The 27475-nt window shown below is 52.8% G+C and overlaps 3 protein-coding genes and 1 long non-coding RNA gene across 12 annotated transcripts in view; 3 read left to right on the forward strand and 1 right to left on the reverse strand.

The window, feature by feature from the left end:
• FBH1 (F-box DNA helicase 1) overlaps positions 1-4171 on the forward strand; it is a 30661-nt gene extending 26490 nt beyond the window's left edge. For both annotated transcript variants that reach the window (XM_032986762.2, XM_032986763.2), the window contains 3 exons: positions 1396-1502; positions 2404-2538; positions 3393-4171. In XM_032986762.2, coding sequence (XP_032842653.2) covers positions 1396-1502; positions 2404-2538; positions 3393-3512 — 362 coding nt within the window. In that variant the 3' untranslated portion in view covers positions 3513-4171. The remainder of the gene's footprint in view (positions 1-1395; positions 1503-2403; positions 2539-3392) is intronic.
• A 35-nt stretch (positions 4172-4206) lies between these two features.
• Positions 4207-16515, reverse strand: IL15RA (interleukin 15 receptor subunit alpha). 2 transcript variants are annotated; one of them, XM_042792044.1, is made up of 8 exons: positions 16343-16515; positions 8674-8874; positions 8442-8519; positions 6561-6797; positions 6354-6383; positions 6054-6111; positions 5614-5927; positions 4207-5357 (listed from the first exon to the last, which is right to left on the reverse strand). In XM_042792044.1, exons 1-7 carry the CDS (start codon positions 16413-16415, stop codon positions 5831-5833), a joined length of 774 nt encoding a protein of 257 aa, XP_042647978.1. In that variant the 5' UTR covers positions 16416-16515; the 3' UTR covers positions 4207-5357; positions 5614-5830. The 2 variants fall into 2 exon arrangements, with proteins under 2 accessions (XP_042647978.1, XP_042647979.1); XM_042792045.1 differs by lacking the exons at positions 4207-5357; positions 8442-8519 and having other exon boundaries at positions 5831-5927.
• On the forward strand, positions 6110-12023 carry LOC122153383. The gene is made up of 2 exons (XR_006165276.1): positions 6110-6281; positions 11951-12023. It is a non-coding gene; the product is annotated as an uncharacterized LOC122153383 (long non-coding RNA).
• LOC116960116 (bifunctional endo-1,4-beta-xylanase XylA-like) lies at positions 8889-12023 on the forward strand. 7 transcript variants are annotated; one of them, XM_042792043.1, is made up of 5 exons: positions 8889-9925; positions 10007-10110; positions 10218-10414; positions 10541-10742; positions 10887-12023. In XM_042792043.1, exons 2-5 carry the CDS (start codon positions 10037-10039, stop codon positions 11125-11127), a joined length of 714 nt encoding a protein of 237 aa, XP_042647977.1. In that variant the 5' UTR covers positions 8889-9925; positions 10007-10036; the 3' UTR covers positions 11128-12023. The 7 variants fall into 7 exon arrangements, with proteins under 7 accessions (XP_042647977.1, XP_042647976.1, XP_042647973.1 ...); XM_042792042.1 differs by having other exon boundaries at positions 8889-10110; positions 10541-10735; positions 10880-12023; XM_042792039.1 differs by having other exon boundaries at positions 8889-10839; positions 10984-12023.
• Positions 16516-27475: the final 10960 nt, after the last annotated feature.

Here is a 27475-nt window from a genome sequence, read left to right on the forward strand (position 1 = left end):
CAGCCAAACACAGTGCAGCAGCTCTCTCTCCCTTCTTCTCCGGCAATGAGAAGGGACAGAGAGCCAGGCTTGGGGTTCCAGATAGGACTGGGATGGGGAAAAATCCCCCTTTATGATCACGAGCAAAAGGCAGACTCGTTAGGGGAAGAAACAAAGAACATACATTTATTACAGACACTAACAACGCATAACAGAGTAGGACAGTGAGAAGCATTGCCACATCTTGAGAACACCTTCCCCCCACCCCTCCCTCCTTCCCGGGCTCAGCTCTGCTCCCGATATCTCTACCTCCTCCCCCAGTGGCGCAGGGGCAGGGAATGGGGGGTGCAGTCAGCACTGCCACTTCCCTTATCTTCGGTGAGGGGAGTGTCCGGAACTTGTTCCCCCTGCTCCATCGTGGTCCCCCTCTCACAGGAGACAGTCCTCCACAAACTTTCTCTGACATGAGTCCCTCCCACGGGCCGCAGCGTTCCCCACACTGCTCCGTCGTGGGTCACTAACTTCCTCCGACTGGATTCCCTCCCACGGCTGCAGCCCTTCCCGAGCTGCTCCGGCGTGGGACTCCCCCGCATGCTGCAATCCTCCCAGCACTGAATTACAGCAGCGGGGCTGCCTTTTCCCATGAGACCCCGGCCTTCTTCGGGCACAGCACCTTGATTATACCCAGCAGAAGCCACAGGCCACAAATCAATGTCTGCTCCACCGTAGATCTCCATGGGTGGCAGGGGGGGCCGCCCTGCCGTCTCCCCACAGGATACAGGGGGGTCTCTGCTCCGGCACACCTCCCCCCTCCTTTCTCCCTCCGTTCCTCCACTGACCTTGGTGTTCACTCAGCTGCAGCAACTCCTCCTCACAAGTCCCCCTGCTCGTCACCACGTCCCTTCTTAAATACATTATCGCAGAGGTGCAGCTGATGGGCTCAGTTTCCAAACAGAAGTGGAGCTGACTTGGAGCTGGGGGAGCTTTGAGAAGCTTCTCACAGGGGGCCACCCCGATAGCCCCCTCCCCTGCCACCAAAAAACTCCACCACTCACTCAACCCAGGACAGCCGGTCTCTTCCCAGTGAGCAGAGAGGAGCTTGCAGAGTGAAATCTAGAGCATGAGAAAGTCCTCCAGTGCCAAGCCTGTGCCCGGGAGGTGGAAGAAAATGTAGCAGTGAGCTGCTTCTCTGGGCACGTAGAGTTCTGCCTTTGCGTGGAGGGGGGAACGTGGAAAAGGAGGCAGGAGCTGTCGGTGGCGTCAGGAGCTGCACGGCCAGCGCGGGAGGGTGCTGCGCAGCTGGGCTGCTCTGCCAGAGAAGCACCTTCTAGAAATACTTGCTGAAGCATTAAGAGGGATGGCAGAGCTGTTCATTCTTCTTCTCTAAAACTACGGGTGATGTTTCCTCCAACTTAGGCTTGTATCCTGAGGATGAATGGAATCTGCTCTACGTAGCAGTGACACGCGCAAAGAAGTGTTTGCTGATGTCAAAGTCCCTGGAATACCTTCTAGCGTTGGCTGGGGTAAGTGAAATCTTTCCAAGGTAAGCAAATCCTCGAGTTGGGGCAATTTAAGGCCCCGATACCTGCGCTGGGTAGCACGCTGCAGCAAAGCCAGGCCGTCGTCGCGTGTGGTCTGGCTGAGCAGCCCTGCCTGGGAGCTGCAGCAGTTCCTCAGCGGGATGCGCCAGCGCTCGCCGGGGGCAGAGCAGCCAGCCAGGGAGGGCAGACGCCCAGACACGCCGCTGTCCCGGCGGGATTGGGAGTCTGGGGCCAGCTCTGTAAGGGATGACGTCTCGGGCGGGATGGGCAGCTGCCAATTTAAAAAAAAAAAAGCCAAGAGAGTCAGCACCGCTACCCATAAAATCTGCTGGGCTCTGATTTATGTTTGGAGGGAGGGTGCGTGGCAGAGAAGCATAAAAGATCGTCATAAGATTCACCCTGATCCTGAGATTCATGCTGAGTGCGGGCTATGCCCTGGCTCCTGCTGCCATAGACTAAAATAGCTGAGGTCACATTTTTTCCTGGGTTCACGCTGCTTTGTACCACGATTTCTGTAGCAAGACACAAGGTTGCAGCGGTTTTTTTTTTTCCCAGTCCTTGTGTTTGGGTGTTGTCTTCCACAGGTCTCCATTTCTTGTCTCAGTGCAAGCGTGTAGGTTCCCTTTTCTCTGTCTGCAGAGGTTGCCAGCTCTTACTTCACTTCCTCGTGAGCAGCTGCTGGTTTCTGCTTGATTTTTGTTGTCACCAGGGGTTTGGAGGTTTTTTGTTTTGTTTTGTTTTTTAAAAAACGCATCATGTTGCAAGTCACTTCCCAGGGGGTTAAAAATATATGAAACAACCTATTCCGGTATCTCAGCTCCCTCTGAGCGTTGTTCCTTTTTTGGTTTTGTTTTTGTTTATTTTTCCCCTCCTTGTTTCTTAGGAGCATTTTCTTCGGGTGGAGCTGATGAGCGAGGCTGCAAAGGACGGAGCAGCTGTGGTTTGTTCTGTGCCACAGTGTACAGCAACTCTGCAATCCAGCTCCCGGCTGGTTGTGAAGAAGCTCCCTTTGACTCACGTACGTCCCTTCCCTGGGCTTTTGAGATCCCATTTCGGAATCGGGAGCCTTCCCGAGCCACTCCGGTCGCTTACGGGGTGGTTGTGGTGTGTGACTGTTCTGAGCTATTGCCCCGGGGAGGGACAACCCGAGTGTTGAACTTCAGTGGAAGCGAGCAGGGAACGTCCCAGAGCTGGATCTCATGCCCACAGCAACCCGGCCCTTTGCTTCTACTCACAGCCCCGGCTCCTAAGCGGGGGTGACCTCCCCACCGAATGAGTCGGGGTGGTGTTGCAGTTCCCACAGATCGAGCCTTAACCTCTCTTCTGAGATTAATTGTGGTCTCAGGTAGGGCCCGTTTGGGGGTTTGGTTGTGTCACATCCCGCGTCTGACTCTTGGAGCCTCTGCAAAGGCCTCGGGGCACCCATCTGAGCTTAGCAGAGCACCCCTCGCCCCAGTGACAATCCAACTTTTGGATCCAGTTTCCCCTTTGATCCCACCTTCTGGCTCTGGGCTGGATCCTTGCCCGGAGGGTGCAGGGAAAGCCAAGCTCCCCCACTCAGCACGCAATAAATCAGTGGAGCTCCGTGGCCAGGACAGGAGGGAGCAGATGGCTCCGACCTATCGGCTGGGGACACAAGGACAGAGACGGGCAAAGCCTCGTCCTTCCCCAGCCAAGACCTGCACAGGGACGTTTTGGTTGGTGCAGCTATTAAACAAGCTGTCCCATAAGGGATTTCCCTGCAAGGGAGGTGGCAGGAGATGCTTCGGGCGCATCGTTGCTCTCTTCCCTGGACGCGAGGGGATTGTGTCTGAGGCTGGAAGCCTTCCTCCAACCCTTCTCTTCTCTCAAATCTCCTCTCTTCACCCGCAGAGCAACGGCACCAGGGATGCAGGCGGCTACCTTTGCCGCGCTTGCGCGCAGCAGCGCTTCGGCTCTCTCACACCGCTCGCCTTTTCCCCGGCGCTTCAGGAACAGCCCATCCAGCCCTAACGAAGCCTCCCCAGAGCCCCGGCTGCACCCCGGAACCGTCCCGGGGGACGGGACGAGGCCTGTTGTCACATCCCAGCTCCAAAATCGGGTGGAGGTTGGAGCAGGATTTCCAAGCAACTCCAAGAGGAACTGGCCAGGCTCTCTGCAGGGAGGTGCGAGATCTTTTCTCCGGCTTTGCCTTGCCCTCCAAGAGCTGGTCGGTGTGGCCTGCGCCGCATCGCCGCACAGAACAATATGCACTATAGAAACCGTATCGGACGGGACGGTTGGTTCTTTTTTTTTTTTTTTTTAAGCATTACCCCTCCATTACCACTGTCACCAGGAAAACACTTCCAGTGACCAAACTACCGGGATATTCCTGCCTATTCTGTTACATCATGTATTGGTGAAATCCCTCTGATCCACCAGAAGTGGAAAGGCAACACTGGAGAGTACCCAAAGAAACACTCTATTGCCAGAAAATGGACTTTTTACTATCAGCTCTGGGAGAAGTCATTAATCTCTCCCAGCTGAATTAGTTTTCCTTACTTGTAGCCATGGGGTTTCCCCAGATTCTGTTTCCCTTTTCCCTCCAGCAAATCATCAGGGAAGAGAGACAGCGTCTGAAGAACTGCTTTGGTTTGGTTTCAGTCTAGCTCAGAGACAAACTGGAGAGCATTTCCTTAGCGCTTTCTTTTTTTTCTCTTCCCTTCTCTTAAGAAGTCATCTTGGGTTGCATTTATTTCCCAACCATCCCAGCAGCAGCGGCGCGAGCAGCGCGATGCTCTTGTAAATCAGATGGTGGCTTACGTTTGCCATCTGAAGACGCTGTGGAGGTTGTACCAGAGCCCGTGTCCCGCGGACGTCAAAACTGAACCCGATTTTGGAAGAGACCTGCTCTTGGACACGGCCCCCAGAGCCGTGCCTGCTGGAGGAAGCTCGTGCATCCTGTTGATTCCCGTCGTTATTCACGGAACGGTAGCTCCTTTTGCTGGTTCTCCTTTTGCTTTCGAAACGCCGACTCCAGAAAGGTTTCCCCCGTTCCGCTCCCCCGAAACGCAGGCAGCCGCTCACCCCGGACCTGGAGGTTGGATGGAACCCCGAAGCTCGGCACAGACGTTGCATCCAACCAGCCCTTCCAGCCTCGCCCGTTTTCCAACCGTCCCTGGGATGAGCTGGGGAGAAGCGGCTCCAACGCCGGAGCGTTCGGTCCGTCCCACATCCAAAGTGCCGCTTCCTCCCGCTCCGGAGCAGCGACACAAAACAGGAGCACAAGACACAGCAGCGAGGAAAGAAGCGGGGAAATCCATTTGTTAAGCACCTTCCGCTTTCCGGCCGCCCGCTAAAAATCCTTTCGCCGCCCAGCTGCCACCTTCCCTTCGCCTCTGGAGCACGGCACTGCCGGCGCCCGCCGCGGAGATGGGTTTCACCCCACCCCCAGCTCCCGTCTGTCCCCGCTGCCACCCCCCACCATCGCGGCTGCCGACCAGACCAAAAAAACCAACCGCTGCGTGTGTATTATTTTATATACAGTATATACACATCTATACATAAAACAGCGTCAGGATAAAGCCGCCTGTTCTGGAGCGAGGGGGAAACGAGTGGATAACGACGGATGATGGGTGAAGGGAAAACACGCAAAGGAAAATATCTCCGAAGTGGTGTTATTGCCTTCAGGCTTTGGTCGTGCCTGTAGAGAAATCGCTCCTGCTTGTGGTTGCCCGCGAGCGGCCGGAGCTGACGGGCACCCGGGGTCGGCGCTGAAAATGCCTCTGAAGGATCCCTGAGCCGCGGCGCGAGGGCCGAGCGCGGCGGCGGGACGGCGCCGGCACCCTCCGCTGCGGTGGCGGGCTCGCCGGCGAACGGCTGAAAGGGAGCGGGGAAGGGGTGAGGACGGGGCAGGGGGAAGCTCGGCGCTGCTCTCTGGGGGTTTGGGGTGGTGATTTCGGGGTCAGCCACAAAGAGCAGGCGCCCCCCCCCCGGCTCCCCATCCTGCTTTTTACCATCCGCCGGCACCTCCTCCGAATCCTGGCTCCCACCCAGCACCTCCCCGTCGCCCCTGGGCGCTCGTGGCGCTTCACCCACCCACCGTTCCGCCGCAGGGCTGGGCCAACCCGCCCACCTTTGGGGTGCTGGAGCGGTCTCACCCGTGCGAGTCGCTTGGTCGGGCTGGGAAGAGCGGCCGTGTGTCCCCGGGGTGAAGATGCTCCGTGAGGAAGGCGGCTGGGGAACCCGCTCTGCCACGCGCCGCTGCCGCTCGGGGAAGGATCCGGCTTTCCCTCGGAGCCCCGAGCATCCTCCGGGCTGGCGGGTGCACCGAGTTGCCCGGCGGTGGGTGCTCAGCCCGTGGGGAAAACACCGGGCGGCGACATCTCATTCTCAGCAACGGGAGCGGCCATGGGGATGGCCACCACCGCGTAATCCCGTCCCGCACGCCTGCGGAGGGGAGAGAGGAGCATCAGTGGCACCCAAACCGATTTTCCCCGGCGTTCCGGAAAGCACAGAGACCGAGGACAACCCCTCACCAGGCTGGGAAAACCTGGCGGGGCTCAACGCGCTTACGTTTTCATCCTCCAGCAGCAGCAGGCCACGACGCCGGCGACCACCAGCACCGGGAGGCCTGCGGGAGAGACGCAGCTCGTCACCGGCATCTTCCAAGCCTCGGCAGAGAGCCCAAACCGCTTTGTGCGCGCTCGCACGGCGCCCTCCCCACCCCGGGAAGAAATTCGGGTGCTGCATCCTTCCTCCCTTGGAGGCACTGCCAGAAACCACGGCATAACCCTCCCCGAGGTGAGCTTTGAGGCTAAAAAAATGGCGAAAACAACCCCCTGCTTGCCAAAATAAGCTTTTTGCCCGTCTTACCAATGGAAGAGGCCAGGGTCTGGATGGAAACTGGGAAAGAAGAGAGAAATGGAGATGATTATTTTTTTTTTTAAGCTGGAAAGGCAGGGAGGCTGGGGGTGACCCACACTAAAAAGGGCGTTGGAAACAAGGGGAAAACGTATTTAAAAAGGAAAAGAGCCTTTTGCTTGTTGAAACCGGCCCCGTGGGTGGGAGAGGCGGCCTGACCTGCAGCGTGGTCCGTAGGGGCGGTGGGCAGCGAGGTTGTCCCCAGAGCTTTCCCCGGGGCTGTCACCTCTCCCAGTGAGGATGGCTCCAGGGGTGGGAGTAGCTCTGGTGGCGTGGGTGTCACCGGTGCTGGCTCAGCCGGGGCTGGTGGCACGAGTGACCGGTTGGCAGCTCCGGGCAGCCCGGGCGTCGCTGCTGGAGAAGGGCTGGAGGTCGGGCTGGCATCGGGGCTTCCCGCTGCGGAAAAATGGTGTAAAAACCTTTTAATTTAAGGTTGTGGTCAGGCACGGTGCTGTTATTTTGCCGAAAAACGGTGTAAAAACCTTTTAATTTAAGGTTGTGGTCAGGCACGGTGCTGTTATTTTGCCGAGAAACGGTGTAAAAACCTTTTAATTTAAGGTTGTGGTCAGGCACGGTGCTGTTATTTTGCCGAAAAACGGTGTAAAAACCTTTTCATTTAAGGTTGTGGTCAGGCACGGTGCTGTTATTTTGCCGAAAAACGGTGTAAAAACCTTTTCATTTAAGGTTGTGGTCAGGCACGGTGCTGTTATTTTGCCGAAAAACGGTGTAAAAACCTTTTCATTTAAGGTTGTGGTCAGGCACGGTGCTGTTATTTTGCCGAAAAACGGTGTAAAAACCTTTTCATTTAAGGTTGTGGTCAGGCACGGTGCTGTTATTTTGCCGAAAAACGGTGTAAAAACCTTTTCATTTAAGGTTGTGGTCAGGCACGGTGCTGTTATTTTGCCGAAAAACGGTGTAAAAACCTTTTCATTTAAGGTTGTGGTCAGGCACGGTGCTGTTATTTTGCCGAAAAACGGTGTAAAAACCTTTTCATTTAAGGTTGTGGTCAGGCACGGTGCTGTTATTTTGCCGAAAAACGGTGTAAAAACCTTTTCATTTAAGGTTGTGGTCAGGCACGGTGCTGTTATTTTGCCGAAAAACGGTGTAAAAACCTTTTCATTTAAGGTTGTGGTCAGGCACGGTGCTGTTATTTTGCCGAAAAACGGTGTAAAAACCTTTTAATTTAAAGTTGTGGTCAGGCACGGTGCTGTTATTTTGCCGAAAAACGGTGTAAAAACCTTTTAATTTAAGGTTGTGGTCAGGCACGGTGCTGTGATTTTGCCGAAAAACGGTGTAAAAACCTTTTAATTTAAGGTTGTGGTCAGGCACGGTGCTGTGATTTTGCCGAAAAACGGTGTAAAAACCTTTTAATTTAAGGTTGTGGTCAGGCACGGTGCTGTGATTTTGCCGAAAAACGGTGTAAAAACCTTTTAATTTAAGGTTGTGGTCAGGCACGGTGCTGTTATTTTGCCGAAAAACGGTGTAAAAACCTTTTAATTTAAGGTTGTGGTCAGGCACGGTGCTGTTATTTTGCCGAAAAACGGTGTAAAAACCTTTTAATTTAAGGTTGTGGTCAGGCACGGTGCTGTTATTTTGCCGAAAAACGGTGTAAAAACCTTTTAATTTAAGGTTGTGGTCAGGCACGGTGCTGTTATTTTGCCGAAAAACGGTGTAAAAACCTTTTAATTTAAGGTTGTGGTCAGGCACGGTGCTGTTATTTTGCCGAAAAAACGGTGTAAAAACCTTTTAATTTAAGGTTGTGGTCAGGCACGGTGCTGTTATTTTGGTGCTCAGGCTCGTGCCCGCTTCGGGCAGTTGGCAGCAGGGACCAGACAGCTCATCCAGCAGCTACGAAACGGCTTAATTTCCACCCACCCCCCCCACCCCCCCCCCGGTGGAATTAATTTAATCACGCCGTTGAAAGAATTCGCTTCCCACCCAGCGGTGGTTGCGGTTTTGTCGCGATCCTGGTCACGGTGGCCTTAAATCCACCCCCCACCCACCCCCTTCCTCCACGGGCTGCCTTTGCCCCTTCCTCACCCCTCTGGGTCGTCCTGGGGGCGCGCGGCACGGTCGGGAGCTCGGGGCTGGGGGGTTGCGGAGGTAGAGCCGGGTCCCCTTCGGGAAGACACAACGCGGAGACGTCATCAACGGCGGCGCCCACGCCACCCCCCCGTCCTCCGGGGATGGAGGCGTGTGTGTGTGTGTGTGTGTCCCCCCCCGCCTCCTCCCCTGTCCCCCAGCGCGTCCCGGCCGCCGAGCGAGGGCTTACGGATGCATTGCAATGTGATGGGGGTCCAGTCGGGCTCGGCGGAGCCGTCGCGGAGGATGCACTGGATGAGGCTGGAGGTGCCGGCTTTGCGCTTGTAGCCCGGGTTGCAGGTGTAGCGCAGGCGGGTGTTGAGCAACAGGTTGTCGCCGGCGTCGATGTGAGCGTTGGCCACGTCCTTGGGGTGGCTGCATCGCGCTGGCGCTGGGAGGGGGATTAAAAAAATAAAAAAAAAACAAAAAAAAAAAAACAAAAAAAAAAAAAAAAAAACAAAACAAAAAAAAAAACAACAGAGGTGGAGATCACAAAAAGGGAGATTAAGCACCCTCTGGCCTCAGCTTGCCGTGCCAAGTGGCACCCAAGAGGGTCAAATCCTGCCTGGGGGTGGGAACGGGGGGATCGGGGCTGGGAAAGCCTCATCCTGCCCGCAAAAATTGAGCGGTGAGACAGCTCTGCCTGAGCGGGAGGGCTGGGGAAAGGGGAAAGCTCCATTTCCAGCTCGTCTTGCGGTCACTTTTAGCAGCTCCTCCGGTCGCTAAAGACATTTTGCAGATTTTCATTCCCCGCTCCCTGCCCTGCAGCGAGCGGCTCCGGCTGCATCCTGACCCCCACTGCTGGAGTTCGGCTGCGCTCGCCGCCGCCTTTTTTTTTTTTTAGTTTTTTTTTGCCCCCTCCTTTTATTTTGCAGCTGGATTTGAAAAAAGTTCCAAGCGCCGTGTGAGTCCTCCAGCCACTTCCCGGGGTTTTTTCCCCTGCCAGAGGCTGCACCCACGGCCCCGGCGGCGCCTGAAACCTCAGCATCACGTGGCCGGGCAATGGGGCAGTGATGGGCTGGGAGTTACGGCTTTTCTTATCCCCAAAAGGCCTCGTGCTTCCCCTTTTGCCTTGATTTGAGGTCGGTTTCACATGTTACAATTTCACTTCTTTTCTCTGGTGCAATGGAGAAAGTTTTAGTTGCCCCAAAACCGTGCCCTCACCTGGAGCCCTGCCGCAGCGTGGGGACGGCTGAGCCGTCACCCCGGCTGCTGCCGGCTCCTCTCCCCCGACGCGAGCCGCTGTGAGGCTCCAGCGCCGGGATGGAGGGGCTGCACACAGCGGGGGGGGGGGGAAGCAACATACGGGCTGGATGGAGCGATGGACGGGGGAACGATGAACGGCTGAGATGGAGCAATGCATGGCCGGGATGTCATGGGGGGCCGGGACGGGGCGACGCGTGGACGGGACGGAGAAATGAATGGACAGGACGGAGCGACACGCGGATGGGATGGAACAACACATGGACAGGATGTCATGCATGGTCAGGATGGAGAAATGCGTGGGTGGGATGGAACAACAGGTGGATGGGACAGAGTGATGCGTGGACGGGATGGAGCAGGACATGGCCAGGATGGAGAAATGCATGGGTGGGATGGAACAACATGTGGATGGGGCGGAGCGACGCGTGGACGGGATGGAACGACATGTGGACAGGTTGTCATGCATGGTCAGGATGGAGAAGTGCGTGGACGGGATGGGACGGAGTGATGCATGGACAGGATGGAACAACACGTGGATGGGACAGAGAAATGCATGGATGGGATGGAGCAGGACATGACCAGGATGGAGCAAGGCATGGATGGGATGGAGCAACGTGTGGACGGGATGGAGCGACACGTGGATGGGATGGAACAACATGTGGACAGGATGTCATGCATGGTCAGGATGGAGAAATGCGTGGATGGGATGGAACAACAGGTGGATGGGACGGAGTGATGCGTGGACGGGATGGAGCAGGACATGGCCAGGATGGAGTAATGCATGGGTGGGATGCAACAACATGTGGATGGGGCGGAGCGACGCGTGGACGGGATGGAACGACATGTGGACAGGTTGTCATGCATGGTCAGGATGGAGAAGTGCGTGGACAGGATGGAACAACGCGTGGATGGGACAGAGAAATGCATGGATGGGATGGAGCAGGACATGACCAGGATGGAGCAAGGCATGGATGGGATGGAACAACGCGTGGACAGGGTGGAGCGACATGTGGATGGGATGGAACAACATGTGGATGGGATGGAGCGACACGTGGACAGGATGTCATGCATGGTCAGAATGGAGAAATGCGTGGGTGGGATGGAACAACATGTGGATGGGACGGAATGATGCATGGACGGGATGGAGCAGGACATGGCCAGGATGGAGAAATGCATGGCCAGGATGGAGCAATGTGTGGATGGGACAGAGAAATGCATGGATGGGATGGAACAATGCGTGCGCAGGACGTCGTGCATGGTCAGGATGGAGCAGTGCGTGGACAGGATGGAGCAGGACATGGCCAGGATGGAGCAAGGCATGGATGGGATGGAGCAAGGCATGGATGGGATGGAGCAACGCTTGGATGGGATGGAGCAATGTGTGGATGGGATGTCACACATGGCCAGGATGGAGCAATGCACAGCCAGGATGAGGCGATGAATGGCCGGGATGTGTTGCACAGCATGGATAAACTGATGCCCGGCACAGATTGAGCGATGCCCAGCTGGGACGGAGCGGTGCCCAGCCGGGACGATGCACATTTGGCATGGAGGGATGCACGGTCGGGCTGGGATCGGGAGCAGGATGGAGATGGGAGCACAACAGGGATGGGAACGCACCGGTGATGGGGACAGGAGCACAATGGAGATGCGTAAGGAACGGAAGGAATTCATGCCTCAAACATTCATCAACACAGAAAGCCTCAAGGACGAGCTGTGGCCTTTGGGATCAGTCTAAGGAACGCTGCCCAGGGAAGGGCGGGGTGTAGGGAAGGATGCACGTCCCCACTCCCTTGCGGCTGTTTTGCCAAACTCCTTAGATAAACCTCAAAGAGGGGGAAAACCGCCCAAAAGGAGCAAAACCAGATGTTGGGGTTAAAAAACTGATAAGAGAGATAAACCACCAGCACCAGATGGACCGAAGCAAAAATTGAGGAAAAAAAATCAAAGGGGGGAGGGCGGTGAGGGAGGACGACCACCGACTCAAGTAGGCGAGGGGGGTTGGTGCACCCCCACTCTCCCTCCACGCATGCGCGGAACCCACGCTCCACCTTTTCCTCGTCTCTCGTGGAAAGGAGGTCGTGGAATAACTGCCTCTCTCGGTCTAGTGTGCAAATCAGCTGAAAAAAAAAAAAAATGAACTTAAAAGGCGACTGCACCTGCCACCCGAGATTTCCAGACCTGAGACAACGCTGGAACCTGGGGTGGTGACCTGACTGTTTTTGTCTCCTTTCTTTTTCTTTCTTTTCTTTTCTTTCTTACAGACCTAGAAGAGACCCCCTTGCTTACTGTCCTTTTCCAAGTTGTTTCTACCACAAGTAAAACATTTGAACCGGCCGTTTGCTGTCATTTCACCTCAATTTAGCCCGAGGGGATCACAGAAACTTTCCAGGATGTAACAGGATGGAGACGGGAACGCGACGTGCTCCGCCAGTCACCCAAAACACCCGGAGAGAAAAATCTTAATCTTAAAAATCTCCTGCCCCAATTTGTTATCGATCCCTGGAACATCCCAAGGCGGGGGTTCTACTCCCTTTCAGATCTGGAGCGCACCCAGGCCGTGTCCCCTGGCATCGGGACACCCCAAAGAGCTGCAGCCGCCGTGCCCAGACACGAGGGGTGTGGTGGCCACGCGTGTGCTGAGCACGTCGGTTCTCAGCCTCCTCCAGATGGTAGCGAAAATTCTAGGAGCGTTTCAGGGAAAACACCAGGGGCCTTTTTTCAACACCCTCGCACGTCACCAGACCTGAAGCTGCACCATAAAATAAAGGAAAAGCCCTTTCAGTGCCAAGACAACGCACAGCTGTGTCTGCGAAGGGAGCACGGCAGGAAATCCAGCTGGAAGCATCAAAAACGTCCAGGAAAAACAAGGACTTGCAAGGCCTGCTTACGCCTGTCAGTTTTTAAACAACCTGATCTCATCATCTTAATCCCACTGAAGCGCTTTTTTTTTTTTTTTTTTTTTTTTTCCCAGTTGGTTTGACTGTAAAAGAATCTCCTCTTCCAAAAAATGCCCAAGTCCTTCAGCGGCAAAGGCCCCAGCGTCTCCGCTCTCCAGAATCACGACCCCGTCGTCTCGCACCATCGCTGCCTGGATTTCAGTTCATTTGCTGAGATGAAACACGTGCCAAGGGGGAAAAAGGGAGGAAAATCTTCGCGGCTTCAGGTTTCTGGTGCTGCAACAGCCCTGGAGATGCACGGCCAAGATTTCAGCTTGCTTTTATACCTTTTGTAGTGAATTGGAAATGGTGGAAAGTGCGGATGGTTGGGAAGAGCCGTAACCCTGATAAATCTCTTGCTTCCAAGCAAGAGCTGCGCTAAGTACAAGCCTCTCCTTCTCTTATTTGCTTTTTTATTGAAGCAAATTGATAAAATCCCCTGGGTCTGGATGCCGCCAGGGACTTGCACGCAGGAAAAAAAAACCATCTGTCTTCTATTTCCCTGGGGCTTTTTCCTGTATTTTTCCAAGGAAAAGCTCACAAGACTCTCCCAGGGTGGCCAGAAGCACCTCTCTGCTTGTCTCCGCTCCCTCTGAGCTTTGCCGCTCGAGTTTGCCCGTTGATGTGTCAGCCCTCGTGCTCGAAGAGCCGTTGCATCGTTAGCCCAGCTCCCAAACGAGCCGTGGGGCTGGGTACCAGCCTTCCAGGGAAAATCCCTCTGCCTGCCTGAATTCCATCCAAATTCCCTGCATCATCCCCTTGGTATTAAATTTCCAAGTTGAAACGCGTGCACAGTATTCTGGTTTGGGTTGTGTTTTTTGTTGCATTTGCATGAATTAAGCTCACGTTTTTGCTTTTTTTGGCTTTCTCTGCCAACGATGTCCAATGATGCCGGCGAGGGTGAGCTTGTGCTGGCACATCGGGATAAAAAAACCACGCAGGCACGTGGCCGGGGTGAGTCCCAGGGGTGGAGATGCTGCCGTGTGCTGTCGTCCCATGTCACAGAGACGTCCCCCTCCAGCTTCACGGGGCTGCAGGGGGTTGCACAACCACAACTAGACACTGGAGAATCCACGCTGGGAAAACCTGGGCTGTTTTTCCTAGAAAATTATCAGCAAAAGGGCCAGAGCGGCGCTTGTTTTCTGCTAACAGTTTAAAAAACCCAAAATAAAAAGCGGAGAAAAGAGACATTTCAGAAGTCTGTGCCCAAGAACGGAGAGTTCATGAGAAGCACCAAAATCACAGAAATAAATACGACTTTTTTCACATTTTAACTGAAAAATATTTCCAAGGGACTGGCTGTGCCAGGGATGGAAGGCAGGAGACGTGATGCCCGGCGCGAGCATTGCGGGATGCGACGGTGCGGCTGGCACAGAGGGGCTGCGGCACCTCCTCAGTTATCCACCAGCTGAATGAAAAGCAGTAAATAATAATTCTTTTTCTCTAACACCTCAGAAAACCACGTTTTCTGCCCCAAACAACAGTCCTAATTGCATCACCACTACCAGGAACATCGTCTGCAGGTCTGGGACGGGGGCTGTGGGAAGACATTGCTTTCGGGGCAAGATATTTTTAAGCTGTTCCTGGAATGCACCTGGCAGCACGTGCAGCTCTTCTGCCTTATTTTTCCCACTAGAGTCAGTTTAAAGCCCTCGCTGTACCCACCAGCTGCTTGAAAATAGGAATAAATTCATTTTCTAGGATGCTGCAGCTTCGACACCAGATGGGAGCCAGGGAAAAGGAGAGAGCTAAAACTACCCTGAATTTTTGCAGTCCCTTCCAGCCTGATTTCCTCCGCTTCCACGGAAATCCTTTCCAAATTCTCACATTTTCAGCTATTTAAATCTCTCCTAATGGTCTTGCTGCTGCCGCCAGCGGCTCCCCATCCACGCTGAGCCGTGATGGTGACTGTTCCCGAAGCTGCTGGGTCCATAGAGCAACGGAGCTGGGGAAGGGTCTGGAGCACAAGTTTTATGAGGAGCAGAGGAGGGAACTGGGGGGGTTCAGCCTGGAGAGAAGGAGGCTGAGGGGAGCCCTGATGGCTCTGTACAGCTACCTGAGAGGAGGTTGGAGCGAGGGGGGGGTCGGTCTCTTCTCCCAGGGAACAAGCGATAGGACGAGAGGAAACGGCCTCAAGTTGCGCCAAGAAAGGTTTAGATTGGATACGAGGAACAATTTCTTCCCCCCAAAAGGGCTGTCGGGCACTGGAAGGGGCTGCCCGGGGCGGCGGTGGAGCCACCATCCTTTTTGGTCTTTAAAAGACGCGTGGACGTGGCGCGTGGGGACGCGGGTTGGTGTCGGGTCAACGGTTGGGCTCGGTGATCTTAAAGATCTTTTCCAACGTAAACGATTCTATGAATCTGTGCGGTTTGGGGAGGCGACGCACGATGCTTGCCCGTGGACAAGCCACAGTCCCGTGGAAAGCCCACCCAGGGTGAAATCCCATGGTGCTGCAGCTCCTGTGGGTCCATCGCACAGAGCTTAAAATCACCCCCCCCAGGCTCCCTGGAGGCTGGTGGGGAGGTGCTGTGAGCAGCCGGGGAGGGGCAAGGGGAACGCAGGGGTGCAGCCTGGGCATGCGTGGGTGCCCCAGGGGTGGGCATAGGGTACCCCAGGAGCAGTGTAGGTGCCCCAGGGGTGGGCATGGGCACTCCGGGGAGGGTATGGGTGCCCCAGGAGTGGGCACGGGGCACCCCGGGGAGGGTATGGGTGCCCCGGGGTGGGCATGGGGCACCCCAGGAGCAGCGTGGGTGTCCCAGGGGTGGGCACAGGGCACCCTGGGGAGGGTATGGGTGCCCTGGGGTGGGTATGGGTGCCCTGGGGTGGGCATGGGGCACCCCAGGGAGGGAATAGGTGCCCCAGGAGTGGGCATGGGGCACCCCAGGGGCAGTGTAGGTGCCCCAGGGGTGGGCACTGGGCACCCCGGGGAGAGTATGGGTGCCCCAGGGTGGGCATGAGGCACCCTGGGAAGCAGACTGGGTGCCCCAGGGGTGGGCATAGGGCACCCCAAGGGGGGTATGGGTGCCCCAGGGTGGGCGTGGGGCACCCCAGGAGCAGCGTGGACACCCCACAGACAGCGTGGGCATCCTGGGGGTGGACATGGGGCACCCCAGGGAGGGAATAGGTGCCCCAGGAGTGGGCATGGGGCACCCCAGGAGCAGTGTAGGTGCCCCAGGGGTGGGCACTGGGCACCCCGGGGAGAGTATGGGTGCCCCAGGGTGGGCATGAGGCACCCTGGGAAGCAGACTGGGTGCCCCAGGGGTGGGCATAGGGCACCCCAAGGGGGGTATGGGTGCCCCAGGGTGGGCGTGGGGCACCCCAGGAGCAGCGTGGACACCCCACAGACAGCGTGGGCATCCCGGGGGTGGGCATGGGGCACCTCAGGAGCAGCGTGGGCACCCCAAGGACAGCGTGGGCATCCCGGGGGTGGGCATGGGGCACCCCAGGAACCCCACAGACAGCGTGGGCATCCCCAGGGGTGGGCATGGGGCACCCCAGGAGCAGCGTGGGTGCCCCAAGGACAGCGTGGGCATCCTGGGGGTGGGCATGGGGCACCCCAGGAGCAGCGTGGACACCCCACTGACCGCGTGGGCACCCCACTGACTGCGTGGGCATCCCGGAGGTGTAGCGTACGCAGCCCACGGAAGGCATGGACAAGCCGGCGGCGACTCGGGGAGCCCGGGGTTGCAGGGGTGGGGGGGGGGCGGTCCCACTTACCGGTGTCGGCGGAGGCCCAGGGCAGCAGGAGGGCGAAGGCACCGCACAGCAGCGGCAGCAGCGGTCCCGCCATGGGACGCGGGGCCGGGCCGGGGGGGGCTCAGCGCTCCCGCGGAGGCTCAGCGCTCCCGCGGAGGTTCCGCGGAGCTGCCCCGCCGCCGGCCATGCCCGGCTGCGAGTCACCTTTCGCTTTCGCTTTCGCTTTTCGCCCCGGGGCCACCGGGGAGGGACGCGGAGTCCTGCCGGCATGGGGAGCCCGCGGGGAGGGAGGAGGGGGATGCAGTAAGCGGGGGGGGGGGGTGGGGGTGGGGGGGGTGGGGCGGGGGATGTAATACCTGGGGTGGGGGGATGTAATACCCGGAGGGATGCAATACCCGGGGAGTGTAATACCGGGGGATGGGGGGTGGATTCATTGCCCGGGGGGTGGGGGGGCGGAATGAGGTACCTGGGGGGGTGGGGAAGTGTAATAGTGGGGGAGGGGGTTGAGATACCCGGGGGAGGGATGCAATACCCGGGGGGGTGTAATACCGGGGGATAGGGGCGGTGGGGGGGGGGGTTGAGATACCTGAGGGGGAGGATGTAATACTAGGGGAGGGGGTTGAGATAACCGGGGGAGTGTAAAGCCAGGGGATAGAGGGGATTTATTGATGGGGGGGGGGGGGGGTGAGATACCTGGGGGAGGGATGCAATATCAGTGGGGTGAAATATTTGAAGTGGGGGTGCGTGGGTGTGCATTACCCGGGGGGGGTGCAATAGCAGGAGGTGAGGGAGAGGGGATGTGATGGCCAGGGAGAGGAGCGGGGTCGGGGGGGGGGGGGGGGGGGTCGGGATGTGCTACTGCTAGAGCAAGCAGCAGCCGGGGTGATGCGATACCCGGGGGGCTTGTTGTATTTGGGGGGGTGCAATAAAAAAAATGAAAAAAAAAGGATGTGGTACCCAGAGAGGGGGGATGCAGGACCAGCAGGGTGCAGTATCCTGGGGAGGGCTGCGATTCCTGGCAGGAGATGATGCGGTACTGGGCGTGGGGATGTGGTACCCGGGGGGGATGCGGTGCCCTTTGGGGGGGGGGGGATGAAATTCCTGGGGGGATCTGGGTGAGATGCCCTGGGCGGGGGGGCGTGGGACCCTGGGGGTGCAGATATCACAATGCTGGAGCTAGAGTTTACTGGTCCCCAGGCAAACCTCCAAACTGGAACTCCAGCTACGATTCAAGGCCCTGGAAGATCTTGCAGCTCCTTGCTCGCGGCCTGGTTTTGTCTGTCTCCGCTTCCTCTTCTCTTGACTTGCGAGTCGTTTGGTCTTGGCAGTGAGTATCAGAAAATAGCTTCACAATAACTACGAAAGAGGAGGAAAAGCAGTATTTGGAAGCTACACATTTCAGCGGCCACTGAGCAATTCTTCATGAGAAGCGGGTAAATTCTCCCTCTGCCCATCGAGGAGAGAGCGTTAACCTCCCCTGAAGCAGAAGAGAGTCGCTGAGGGTGGCCCAACCAGTTGACAAAACACTTGGCCCTGCCAAGTGTTATTTAGAAAGAGCAACCTACAAGACTGCAAATCTTGATAACATGGTGTAAACGCCTGAGGATCACGACTAGAAAACGCTGCACCAGTTATACACCAGTTAAGTGATACCCTAGATTCCCAGGGCTCGGTGTTTGGACTGCTGTTGATTAAGCACACTCTTTAATCTATGTACTCTGGACAGGTTGGGATTTCACATGATGAGTGCTATGAAAATCAATCAGCAGGTTAGAGTTCACAATCAGCTTACATAAGAAATAGCTGAGGGGAGTAATACTGGGATTTGGTAAAGAAAATACAGTCTGCAAAGACTTTACCCTTCTTCTCCAAGCATTCCTTCAAAAGTCATCTAAAACCCAATCATGTTGTAAATGTTTTGGCGTGAGGATTTTTGCAATAGAATCATAGACTCACAGACTGGTTCGGGTTACAAGGGACCTTAAAGCCCCTCCAGTGCCATCCCCTGCCCCGGGCAGGGCCCCCTTCCCCCAGCCCAGGGGGCTCCCAGCCCCGTCCAACCTGGCCTTGAACCCTTCCAGGGAGGGGGCAGCCACAGCTGCTCTGGGCACCCTGGGCCAGCGCCTCACCCCTTGCACAGGGAACAATTTCTGCCTTAGATCTCATCTAAATCTGCCCTCTGTCAGTGTAAAACCATCACCCCTCGTCCTATCCCCACCCCCTGATCCAGAGTCCCCCCCCACCTCTCCTGTCCCCCCTTTAAGCCCTGCGAGGCCGCTCGAAGGGCTCCCCGGAGCCTTCTCTTCTCCAGGCTGAACCCCCCCAACTCTCTCAGCCCGGCCCCCCAGGGGAGCTGCTCCAGCCCCCCCAGCATCTTCGTGGCCTCCTCTGGCCCCGCTCGAGCAGCTCCGTGTCCTTCTGCTGTTGGGGGCCCCCGAGCTGGCCCCAGCACTGCAGGGGGGTCTCCCCAGAGCGGAGCAGAGGGGGAGAATCCCCTCCCTGGCCCTGCTGCCCCCCCTGCTCTGGCTGCAGCCCAGGGCACGGGTGGGTTCTGGGCTGCAAGCGCACGGGGCTGCCTCACGGGCAGTTTTCCCCCCACCAACCCCCCCAGTCCCTCTTCTTGGGGCTGCTCTCCAGCCACCCCTCGAGGGCCCAGCCTGGGTTTGTGCTGGGGATCGCCCCGACCCCTGGGCAGGACCTTGCCCTTGGCCTTGTTGAACCCCACGAGGTTTGCCCGGGCCCCCCTCTCCAGCCTGCCCAGGTCCCTCGGGATGCCCCCCCTGCCCTCAGCGTGTCCCCCACCACGCAGCTCGGGGTCACAGGTGAACTTGCTGAGGGGGCATCGATCCCACTGTCCGTGTCCCCAGCAAAGATGTCAAACAGCACCAGGCCCTACCCCTGAGGAACGCCACTTCTCACCACTCTCCACTTGGCCATCGAGCCGTTGGCCGCAATTCTTTGAGTGCAACCACCCGGCCAATTCCTTATCCCCCGAGTGCTCCATCCATCAGTTCCACATGTCTCCAATTTAGAGACAATGATGACTTCCTCTTTGTTGGGATGCATTGCTCTTGAGCTCAGAGGAGATAATCCTTGAATATTAACCAGCTTTCTTGGACCCCTCTTCCCCTCAGGGCTTTATCCCATGCTACTCTACCAAGCAGATCCCTGAAGAGGCCAGAGTCAGCTCTCCTCAAGTCGAGGGTAGCAAGCTTGCTGTTCACCCTCCTTGCTGCCCTGAGGATCTAGAACTCCACCATTTCATGGCCACAGCAACCAAGGCTCAAAGTGAATGTGAAGCTCAACTTCACATTCCCCACCAGCCCCTCGTTGGTGAGAACAAGGTCCAGCACAGCACCTCTCCTCATTGGCTCCTCTATCACTCCGAGGAGGAAATTATCATCAATACATTCCAGGAACTTCCTGGTTTGCTTATGCCCTGCTGTGTTGTCCCTCCAACAGATATCGGGGTGGTTGAAATCCCCCATGAGGACCAGGGCTTGTGAATGTGAGGCAGCTTCTGTCTGTCTATAGAAGGCCTCATCCACTCAGTCTTCCTGGTCCAGTGGTCTGTAGCAGACCCCCACTATAACATCTCCTGTCCCTGCCCTCCCTTTAACGCTGACGCATAAACTCGGACGGCTCCTCATCCGTGTGAAAACAAGCTCTGTAGCTACTAACCTTCAATACAATACGCAAAACAATGTGCCAGAGTTTATATTGGTCACAATGGAGAATTGTGATGCCTGAGAACAACACATTTTCAACAAGAAGCCTTTCTACAAAAATAAAAACAGATCTATTGAATGACTGTGACTGCTGCTTTCCAGCATCGCCTCACGGAGCCGTGCCTGATCCCTGTGTCAGGGAGCCCTTTGTGCCCTGTCCCCCAACACACGGCAGCAAAGGATCTTTCCCACCTCATCACTGTCCCATACACCAAGACAAGGATGCGACCCTAAATCATCCCTCACGGTGGGACATAGAGATAATCAAGGGCTGAGCACATCTGTATTTTCAGAGGGCTTTGTTGTCCTGCATCCAAGCTAACAATTTAAGAGCTATCTGTTTTCAGTTGCTTCAAAGATGTGAGAAACATTTTTGGGGCTGAGCTATCCGCCACTGTCTCACCAGGTATTGCTTTTGGGAAGGTTGAGCAGAAATGGTTGAAGGGTTCTGCTTGTTCCTCCTTGGATGTAGAGTGTGGAAGAGTTGTGTTATTGACTATGACTCTTTAACTGGAGATCTTGGGGTAAGAAAAGCTGGATTCTAGGCCGGGACTAGAGATCATTCCAGTGTCTTCAAAGAGAGACAAACTGCTTGTTTCAAGGTGCTGGACCAGGAATGAGGAGCAATCTCCTTCCTGAGAAAAAATGTTCCTTTGGGCTCACTTTCCAGCCAAGAGCAACTGAAATGATGCTTTATGCAGCAAAATAGTACAAGACTGAATGATTAGTATGCTTTTGTTTTCCTTTGGGGATTTAACCAGGAAGTATTTAATTTCTTATCAGCTCTGACATGTGTTCCTGCACTGAGAACATATAAACCCCTCGGGATATGACTTCATCATAAAAAGTTCTCATCTCACAGGAATGTTTAGCAGTATGGTTCGTCCCTGCTAACTGCATATCCTAGGTACAGAAAGTTGCTACAAACCATTTGTAAAGCTTAGGTTTGCAAACTGGAATGATTTCCCATCAAGTTAGCATCCCAGCTCTAATTTTATCTTACCTACTATTCATCAGTTCAGGCAAGAAGAAGTCACTGCTCCAGACTCCAAAAAAGCGACACTGCCCACTGGGCTCAGAGGCACCGGGAAAAATCAAAATACAGCCCTGAAAAAAAGGAGATGGAGGTTTTTACTTATCCAGGAAGAAATTATAGTGCTAGCATTTTGTCTTATGGGAAATACAAAAATATTGAGCCTTTAACCAAAGAAGCAGCTGTTTTTCTGGTGCTGTGATAGTAATTATCCTTGCTGGGGGGTTTCAAGAGGCAAAAGTAAGTGTGACTTACACCTGCAGGGACTAAATAAGGTTGACCTGACACTGCTTCTCACCCAGGAGAATATAAATGCAACAGACCTTATCCTATGGGTGTTACAGATGAGTTTTATAAGCTAAAATTGCTGAATTATGTTGATAATGATAATGATGATAATAATTAGAAGAGGAAGACAAAAATGAAGGCAAATAAGATGAAGATGAGGAAGACAAAGATGAAGGCAAAAAAGATAAAAAAGATGAAGAAGATTAAGACAAGAATGATAAAGAAGACAAAGACAATGAGACAAAGATGAAGAAGAAGAACCAGTGCTTAGCAATGTAGGCAAAGACATTTTCTAGTAGAAGCCAAAATACACCATACTTATGCTTGCTATAGCTTTTACGTGTTGATGCACACTGAAAATGTAATTTTTTGGATGTAAATTGGTAGAAATGGTCAAAATTGAGTGGTTTTGCTGCCCAGAGGGACACCCCAAAGACGGGTGTGAACCCATGTTGCATTTGCAGCATCTGGCCAGAGAGGATCCTGCCTTTCTGAAAGCTGCTCCTGAGCTCGACGGGAGAAATTGCTCCATGTTGGAGTTTCTGGAAGACTGACTTTGGTGCTGATGAATCCGGCTGGAGCTGGGTGAGAGGCAGGGTGGGGTGTGCACAGCTTAAGGCCTCACAGGGGATCTCCACTGTAATTTTTTTTTCAGATTCATCTCCTTTTCCATTTGAGGTGGTGGAGGTGGAGGGGAAGCACTGATGAAACCACGGAAGGGGTTTTCTGCCTCGGGGATGCTCTGGGTCTTAACTTCTGGGTTTTCTAACTTTGGGGAATTTCAGTTCTTGGTTTGTAAGGTCATTGGTGAGAAGCATTGCACCCTTTTCTCAAAGAGAAAATTAGTAGATTTTTGTCACAAGCCTTTATTTGATGCCATTAAATCAGATCCTAGGAGTCAAGAGTTACTTATACTGGAACAAATAACCACATTTGCAGCCACTGACAAAACGCCAGGTTGTAAAATTTCCAGCTGCAAGCTCAGACACAACCCCTTTTTGCCTACAAATAACATCCCCAAAGGATTTCTCTTAAAGTAAAATTAATTCTGCTTACAATTTTTAATTCTGTAATAACGAAAAGGAGGATGGAAGAGTTGTATGGCTCTTTCTACCATCACTTTCTCTGAGCACAGAAATGTCTATGACATGGGGCTTGTTTAATTTTTCCTTTCCCCAGGGTGAAAAAAAAATTGTGCATAAAGTCATTTGTCTGCCACTAGACAGCTTAACAAATTATAAGCAGGTTTTGTCACATTGTAGGGAAAATCCTTTCTGAACATTCATCTTTAAAGCTGGTATTTGTAAAATTAAGCTTGCCTCTGTTTGCTATCAAAAGCTGTAAATGACAGTAAGTTGGAAATCTTGACTTTAAAAGCCTTGTGCAAAGCAAATGGTTCTGCATCACTGGAAAGGCTTGAATGAAACCACATTTTCCCCCTTATAATGAATGGAGGGGAATGCTCCTTGACCTCCACAAGCAGTCAAAGGAAATAGCTTGTTATAGCAGATTAAAAACTGGGGGGGAACAGGCTGGTTTCTATTTTGCAAATCTTCTCCTGTCTGCAAGTGGCTGAGACTGTGGCCAAGCTTAATGTTGAGTTTGAGGGAAAAGCCCAGCGTGGGGAGTGCGGCAGCAACACTCTGTTGGGCTGGGGCTGGAGGAAAGTGGCCACCACTCCTCAGGAGGAACCCACAGCTTGTCTTTGCTGGGAGGATGGTTGCCTTCCTCTCGCCAGCAGGAGAAAATAAATACTCATGATGAACATCCTGACTGAGTGCGTTGCCTACATGCAGCAGTGCCTTTCCCAAGGGCCTCCTGGGGCTTGCAGAGATGCTGAGAAGAAACCAGCTAAAGGCTCCAAGCTCAGTATTTATAGATGGTTCTCTCTACACCACAGTTTTGGAGATGTAGTGGTATACAAGTAAGGAGGATAAAGTAGCCTACGAGCTGACTTGTTACCTCAGATAGTTATTAAATGTTCTCATACAGTATATTCTTATCCTTCCTTCAACGCCACAGTTCAGAAGAGGATTAAGCAGATGCTGCTGCTCCTGAAGGTCATCAGAGGTGCACCCACAACCTCATCAGACCTTTGTTCAGTGCATAACAACTTCAATAATGTATACGTATGGCAACAAGGATATAAAGAATGGGTGAAGTGGGTTTCCAGGATGCTAAATCTGAGCAGCCAGGCAGTCGGGGGCTTCTGCATAGATCCAGAGAAGCAAGTATGAGATAAAAAGTTGCCAATAAAGTCAGTAGCAAAAGAAAGCATAAAACTGGAGGGGTTAAAATGAGGAATTTCTTCCAAAAAAGCAGATTTGTTCCTGGGTAGACACATTTTATCCCTGAGATGTGAGATTACACAGAGAGCTAGTTAAGAAAGGGTTTGACAGGAAGGCAGACTGGTGACCAGGCACAGGGCTGGGTCAGACAAGCATAGTGACCAGCCCCCTTTTACACTCAACTGACCCCCTTGTATACCTTTCTCTGGCTATTCCTCCTTTTTTTCCTCCCTGATCCTCTTTCCTTGCACACTCCTTCACCGATTTGCAGTTTCACCACCAACACCCCCAACAGCCAGGACGTGAGGGTTCACATCCACACAAGTCATGAAGTCCCAGGTCAGATGCAGTATCTTGACAGCCCATCAATCAGTGTGAGTGATGAGGTTTGTTTCTTGTCTTGGGCCTCATTATGTTTGCCTGCTGGGTCTGTGTCTCTGCATATCTTGTTTACATCTTATTAATTCTTATTAATCCTTTCAGTATTGTCAAGGTACAAAAAAAAAAAACCCAACTCTTTCTTTGTATAAAGCACAGGAAAACGTGCAACTGAGAAGTGTGTCCTTCCTGCAGCAGAAAAGGCTCCCTGCAGCCACTGCTGTGATTTTGGGATGGGGCAAAGGATCCAAGAGCAGGGGAGCTCAAGAGAAGTGGGGAGACGGGGAACACAGTAGGGGAAGGACTTGCACAGCATCTCAAACAGATCTGTGGAGCTTTAACACCTGGATGACAGCTGAGGAGTGTCTCCACTTGAGTTAGCCAAAAAGGATGAAGTTAAGACCCTCCCCACCCCCAGTAATGAAGTATTTGGAGTTGGGACCTTGGCTTGAAGTAACAAAGTCACATTAATGAATTAAATCCCGAGATGAAGCGATAAACTGGTGAAGAGCACTAGGTTTCAAACAAGGAATAACGTGGATTTCTGAAAACAGCAGCAGAAAAGAACAGCAGTTTGGGAAAAGCCCCGGATTGGATTTACTTTGTATGAATCTGTACTTTCTGGAATGACATGTCTTATCTGAAGCTAAGGGCCATTTACAGTGTGTGGATAAATATAAGTATGCTAACATTCATTATAACGTAATACAGTTTTTAACAGAGCAGGCATTTCTTCTGGAGTTAATTGCACACAGATGTGATTATCGTGTAAGTAGGCAAGACAGATTAAAATCTGAGCCATGGAACAATCACCTTAAAAAAAATATATTGGAACAGTTTATATAATAGGAACAAGTTACTTGTCATAGTGAAGAACCAATTCTTGCAAACTATCCATTGTCTTAACCTTTCAGCTTTCAGTAAGATGAAAGGACATGGGGCTGTTTTCAAAAGACAAATGCTCATCCATATATATCATGGGGTTTTATTAGACACAAAAACTAAACTAAAATATTACATTTTGGAGTACTGTGTCTTTCTTTTTTGACATCTATAACTTTTCAAGTTCTTTTCCTACATTGCCTGAATCGAGAGTTAAAACCACATCCCTCCAGCTCTACACCAGTCTTACACACAGATTTCATCCCTTACCCGCAGGCTCTCATGTGGGGAACAAGTTGCTGAAGAAGTTTGAGTAGGTGCCAATACTCACCAAACACTGCGCTGTGCCTGTTAATAGCTCAGGAAATCAATGACTTTAAAAGTCTCCTGTCAGAGGAGAAACACATCTCACCCAGCTCTACATTCCAGCAATATAGATAACCCCACTTGACCCAGCTGCCTTCAATTCCTTTGGAGTGTGAAGGAAAAATTTGCACTTTCTGGATACGATGTAGCTGGTTTCCATTAGATGTCCCACTCAGGATTAGAAAATATCTGCAAAGATTGCAAATTATTTCATGCTTTAACTAGTAGAGCTTTTGCATGAGCAAAAAGACAAGACGTAGTTTTGCAAAAAATACCAACTACCTCTCTCACTTCTTGTGGATAACAGGATGTTTTGTAAGAAGACAAAGAGGATGGGGTATTTAACTATTTGGAGCCACCATTTCAGAGAGATTTGCTTGGAAATCTGGAAAGAAGCCTTCTGCTCTGTCCTGTCAGCTGCCTGCTATTTAGCCGATGTTGAGATTTAGATCTACAAAGCTTGGGCTGGCTTGCAACTGCCCCTTCAAACATTGTTTTCTTAAACCATTGGATGTAATTGATAGGAGAGAGAGTCCTCAATTTCTCCTTTACTGATGGGGAGAACAGCAGGAGCTAATGGTAACTATCTACAACCTCCTGCCTTGCAGAAGGAAGGTTGCCTCTATCTTTCACAAAATGGAGTGGCTTATGTTTTAAGAGATACATTTAAGCATTCAAGGAATTAACAGCAATGGCAAAGTCTAGTAAAAAGGGATTTTGCTGCTGGAGCTACAGTAGCCTCCAGAAAAGTACCAGTATCACCACACTTTGCAGGAGTGAGATTTTAGGATGAGAATCAAGACCCGCTGTGACCCAAGATACCTGATGTTTCCCTGTAAACAGAAGAGCATATGCATCACGTCATGTGGTCTCAGCCCGTGGAAGATCCATTTTCTCTCAAATATTAAGACTATATAAACACCTAGGTAGATTGCAAGCACATTCTTCTTTTCCTGTCTCCTGTAATATACTGTTTATGGGGTAACACCACCTCTTATCTTCAGCCAGCAGCACATCCCACGATGACAGTTGGGAAATAAAGATGTCTTCACCCTTGTTTCAGAGACCAAGAAGCCCTGCTTGTTGTTCACTGTTTATGCTGCTTAGAAGAGTAAACCACACTTTTATTGCAACACTCTGGTCCAAGCAGACACCACTCGAATTTTTGCCTACACAAGACTGTACACAATTACATGTAAACAAGCATGGTATGAGGGTATTTGGAAAAATTAATCATACTCGAATAGTAATTTAAACTTTTGACTGAAAGAATGCAGCTTGTTCTGAATTTGCCTTTGCTGGATTGTACAGAAAAGCAGGAACAGGAATGTTAAGTGTTCTCTGCATTAATTATGTGATTGAAAAACAAGCCTTATCCCTGTGAGCTAGCAGACAGTACTAGTCATCTCATTTTGCAGACGATGTGGACTCAAGGAAATGTAGAGAACAGTAATTCTGAATGCTCAGAGATATGGAAAAACTGATGACATTAGAGAGGACTGTGAGAAAATGGATATTTCGCAGCAACAGTACAGAGGTCTGCTAGCATGCCAAACTGAAAGGAGAAAGTAGTAAACCCAGATGATCAGAAAGGGAGAGCCACATAACACGACACACTGTTGAAGTCCTTAGAGACAAAAATCTACCCACAAAACCAGCTGGTCCCTTTACCATATTGCCTGTGGATAGAATTAAAGAGAAATGTTTAATCAAAAAAAAAAAAAAAAAAAAAAAGACAAAGTTTTAAAGCAGTCTCTGATTTTCTAGAGGCCAAATTGAGGGCTGCTCTTGGAACAGCTTATCCACAATGACCTTTTACAGAGTTTGTATTCTTCCTTACAGCCACTACCAGGAACCTGATAGCTTCTGGGACACTTCAAGGTTGATCCATCTGACATTTCCTGGGATACCAAACCAGATAAATAAGATACCTGCTGCAGTGAAGCAGCTCTGGCAGTCCTAGCTGCCCAGCTGATGGCAAACCAGCTACCAATGGGGCTTTTGGATTCATGGGTGTTCTTCCTCCGCTCTCCTGATTTGTTCAGTGGATTCTGAAATTAAACTCTTTGGTCCTGCTGTGTTAGAGAAGCCAGAGAAATTGTAGTGCGTTACGCTCGGCTCCTCTGGCTGCTTCCCAGCTGGCTCCCCTTGCCACCACTTCCGCAACAGCATCACGCTGCTCTCCTGGAAA

The sequence above is a fragment of the Tyto alba genome, unplaced genomic scaffold (genome assembly GCF_018691265.1).
Source record: "Tyto alba isolate M040663 unplaced genomic scaffold, T.alba_DEE_v4.0 Super-Scaffold_2, whole genome shotgun sequence".
Taxonomy (NCBI): domain Eukaryota; kingdom Metazoa; phylum Chordata; class Aves; order Strigiformes; family Tytonidae; genus Tyto; species Tyto alba.

Bases quoted from the DNA above. Each gene is read 5' to 3' on its own strand.
- IL15RA (XM_042792044.1), bottom strand. From the start codon at position 16,415: ATGGCGGGACCGCTGCTGCCGCTGCTGTGCGGTGCCTTCGCCCTCCTG. The intron at 6,384-6,560 runs GTCAGGCCGCCT...CTTCTTTCCCAG, and splicing joins CCCTACGGACCACGCTGCAG to TTTCCATCCAGACCCTGGCC. The intron at 5,928-6,053 runs GTAAGCGCGTTG...TCCCCTCCGCAG, and splicing joins TGCTGCTGGAGGATGAAAAC to GCGTGCGGGACGGGATTACG.
- LOC116960116 (XM_042792037.1), top strand. From the start codon at position 9,747: ATGGAGGGGCTGCACACAGCGGGGGGGGGGGGAAGCAACATACGGGCT. The intron at 10,819-10,881 runs ATGGACGGGATG...ATGGAGCAATGT, and splicing joins TGGATGGGACGGAATGATGC to GTGGATGGGACAGAGAAATG.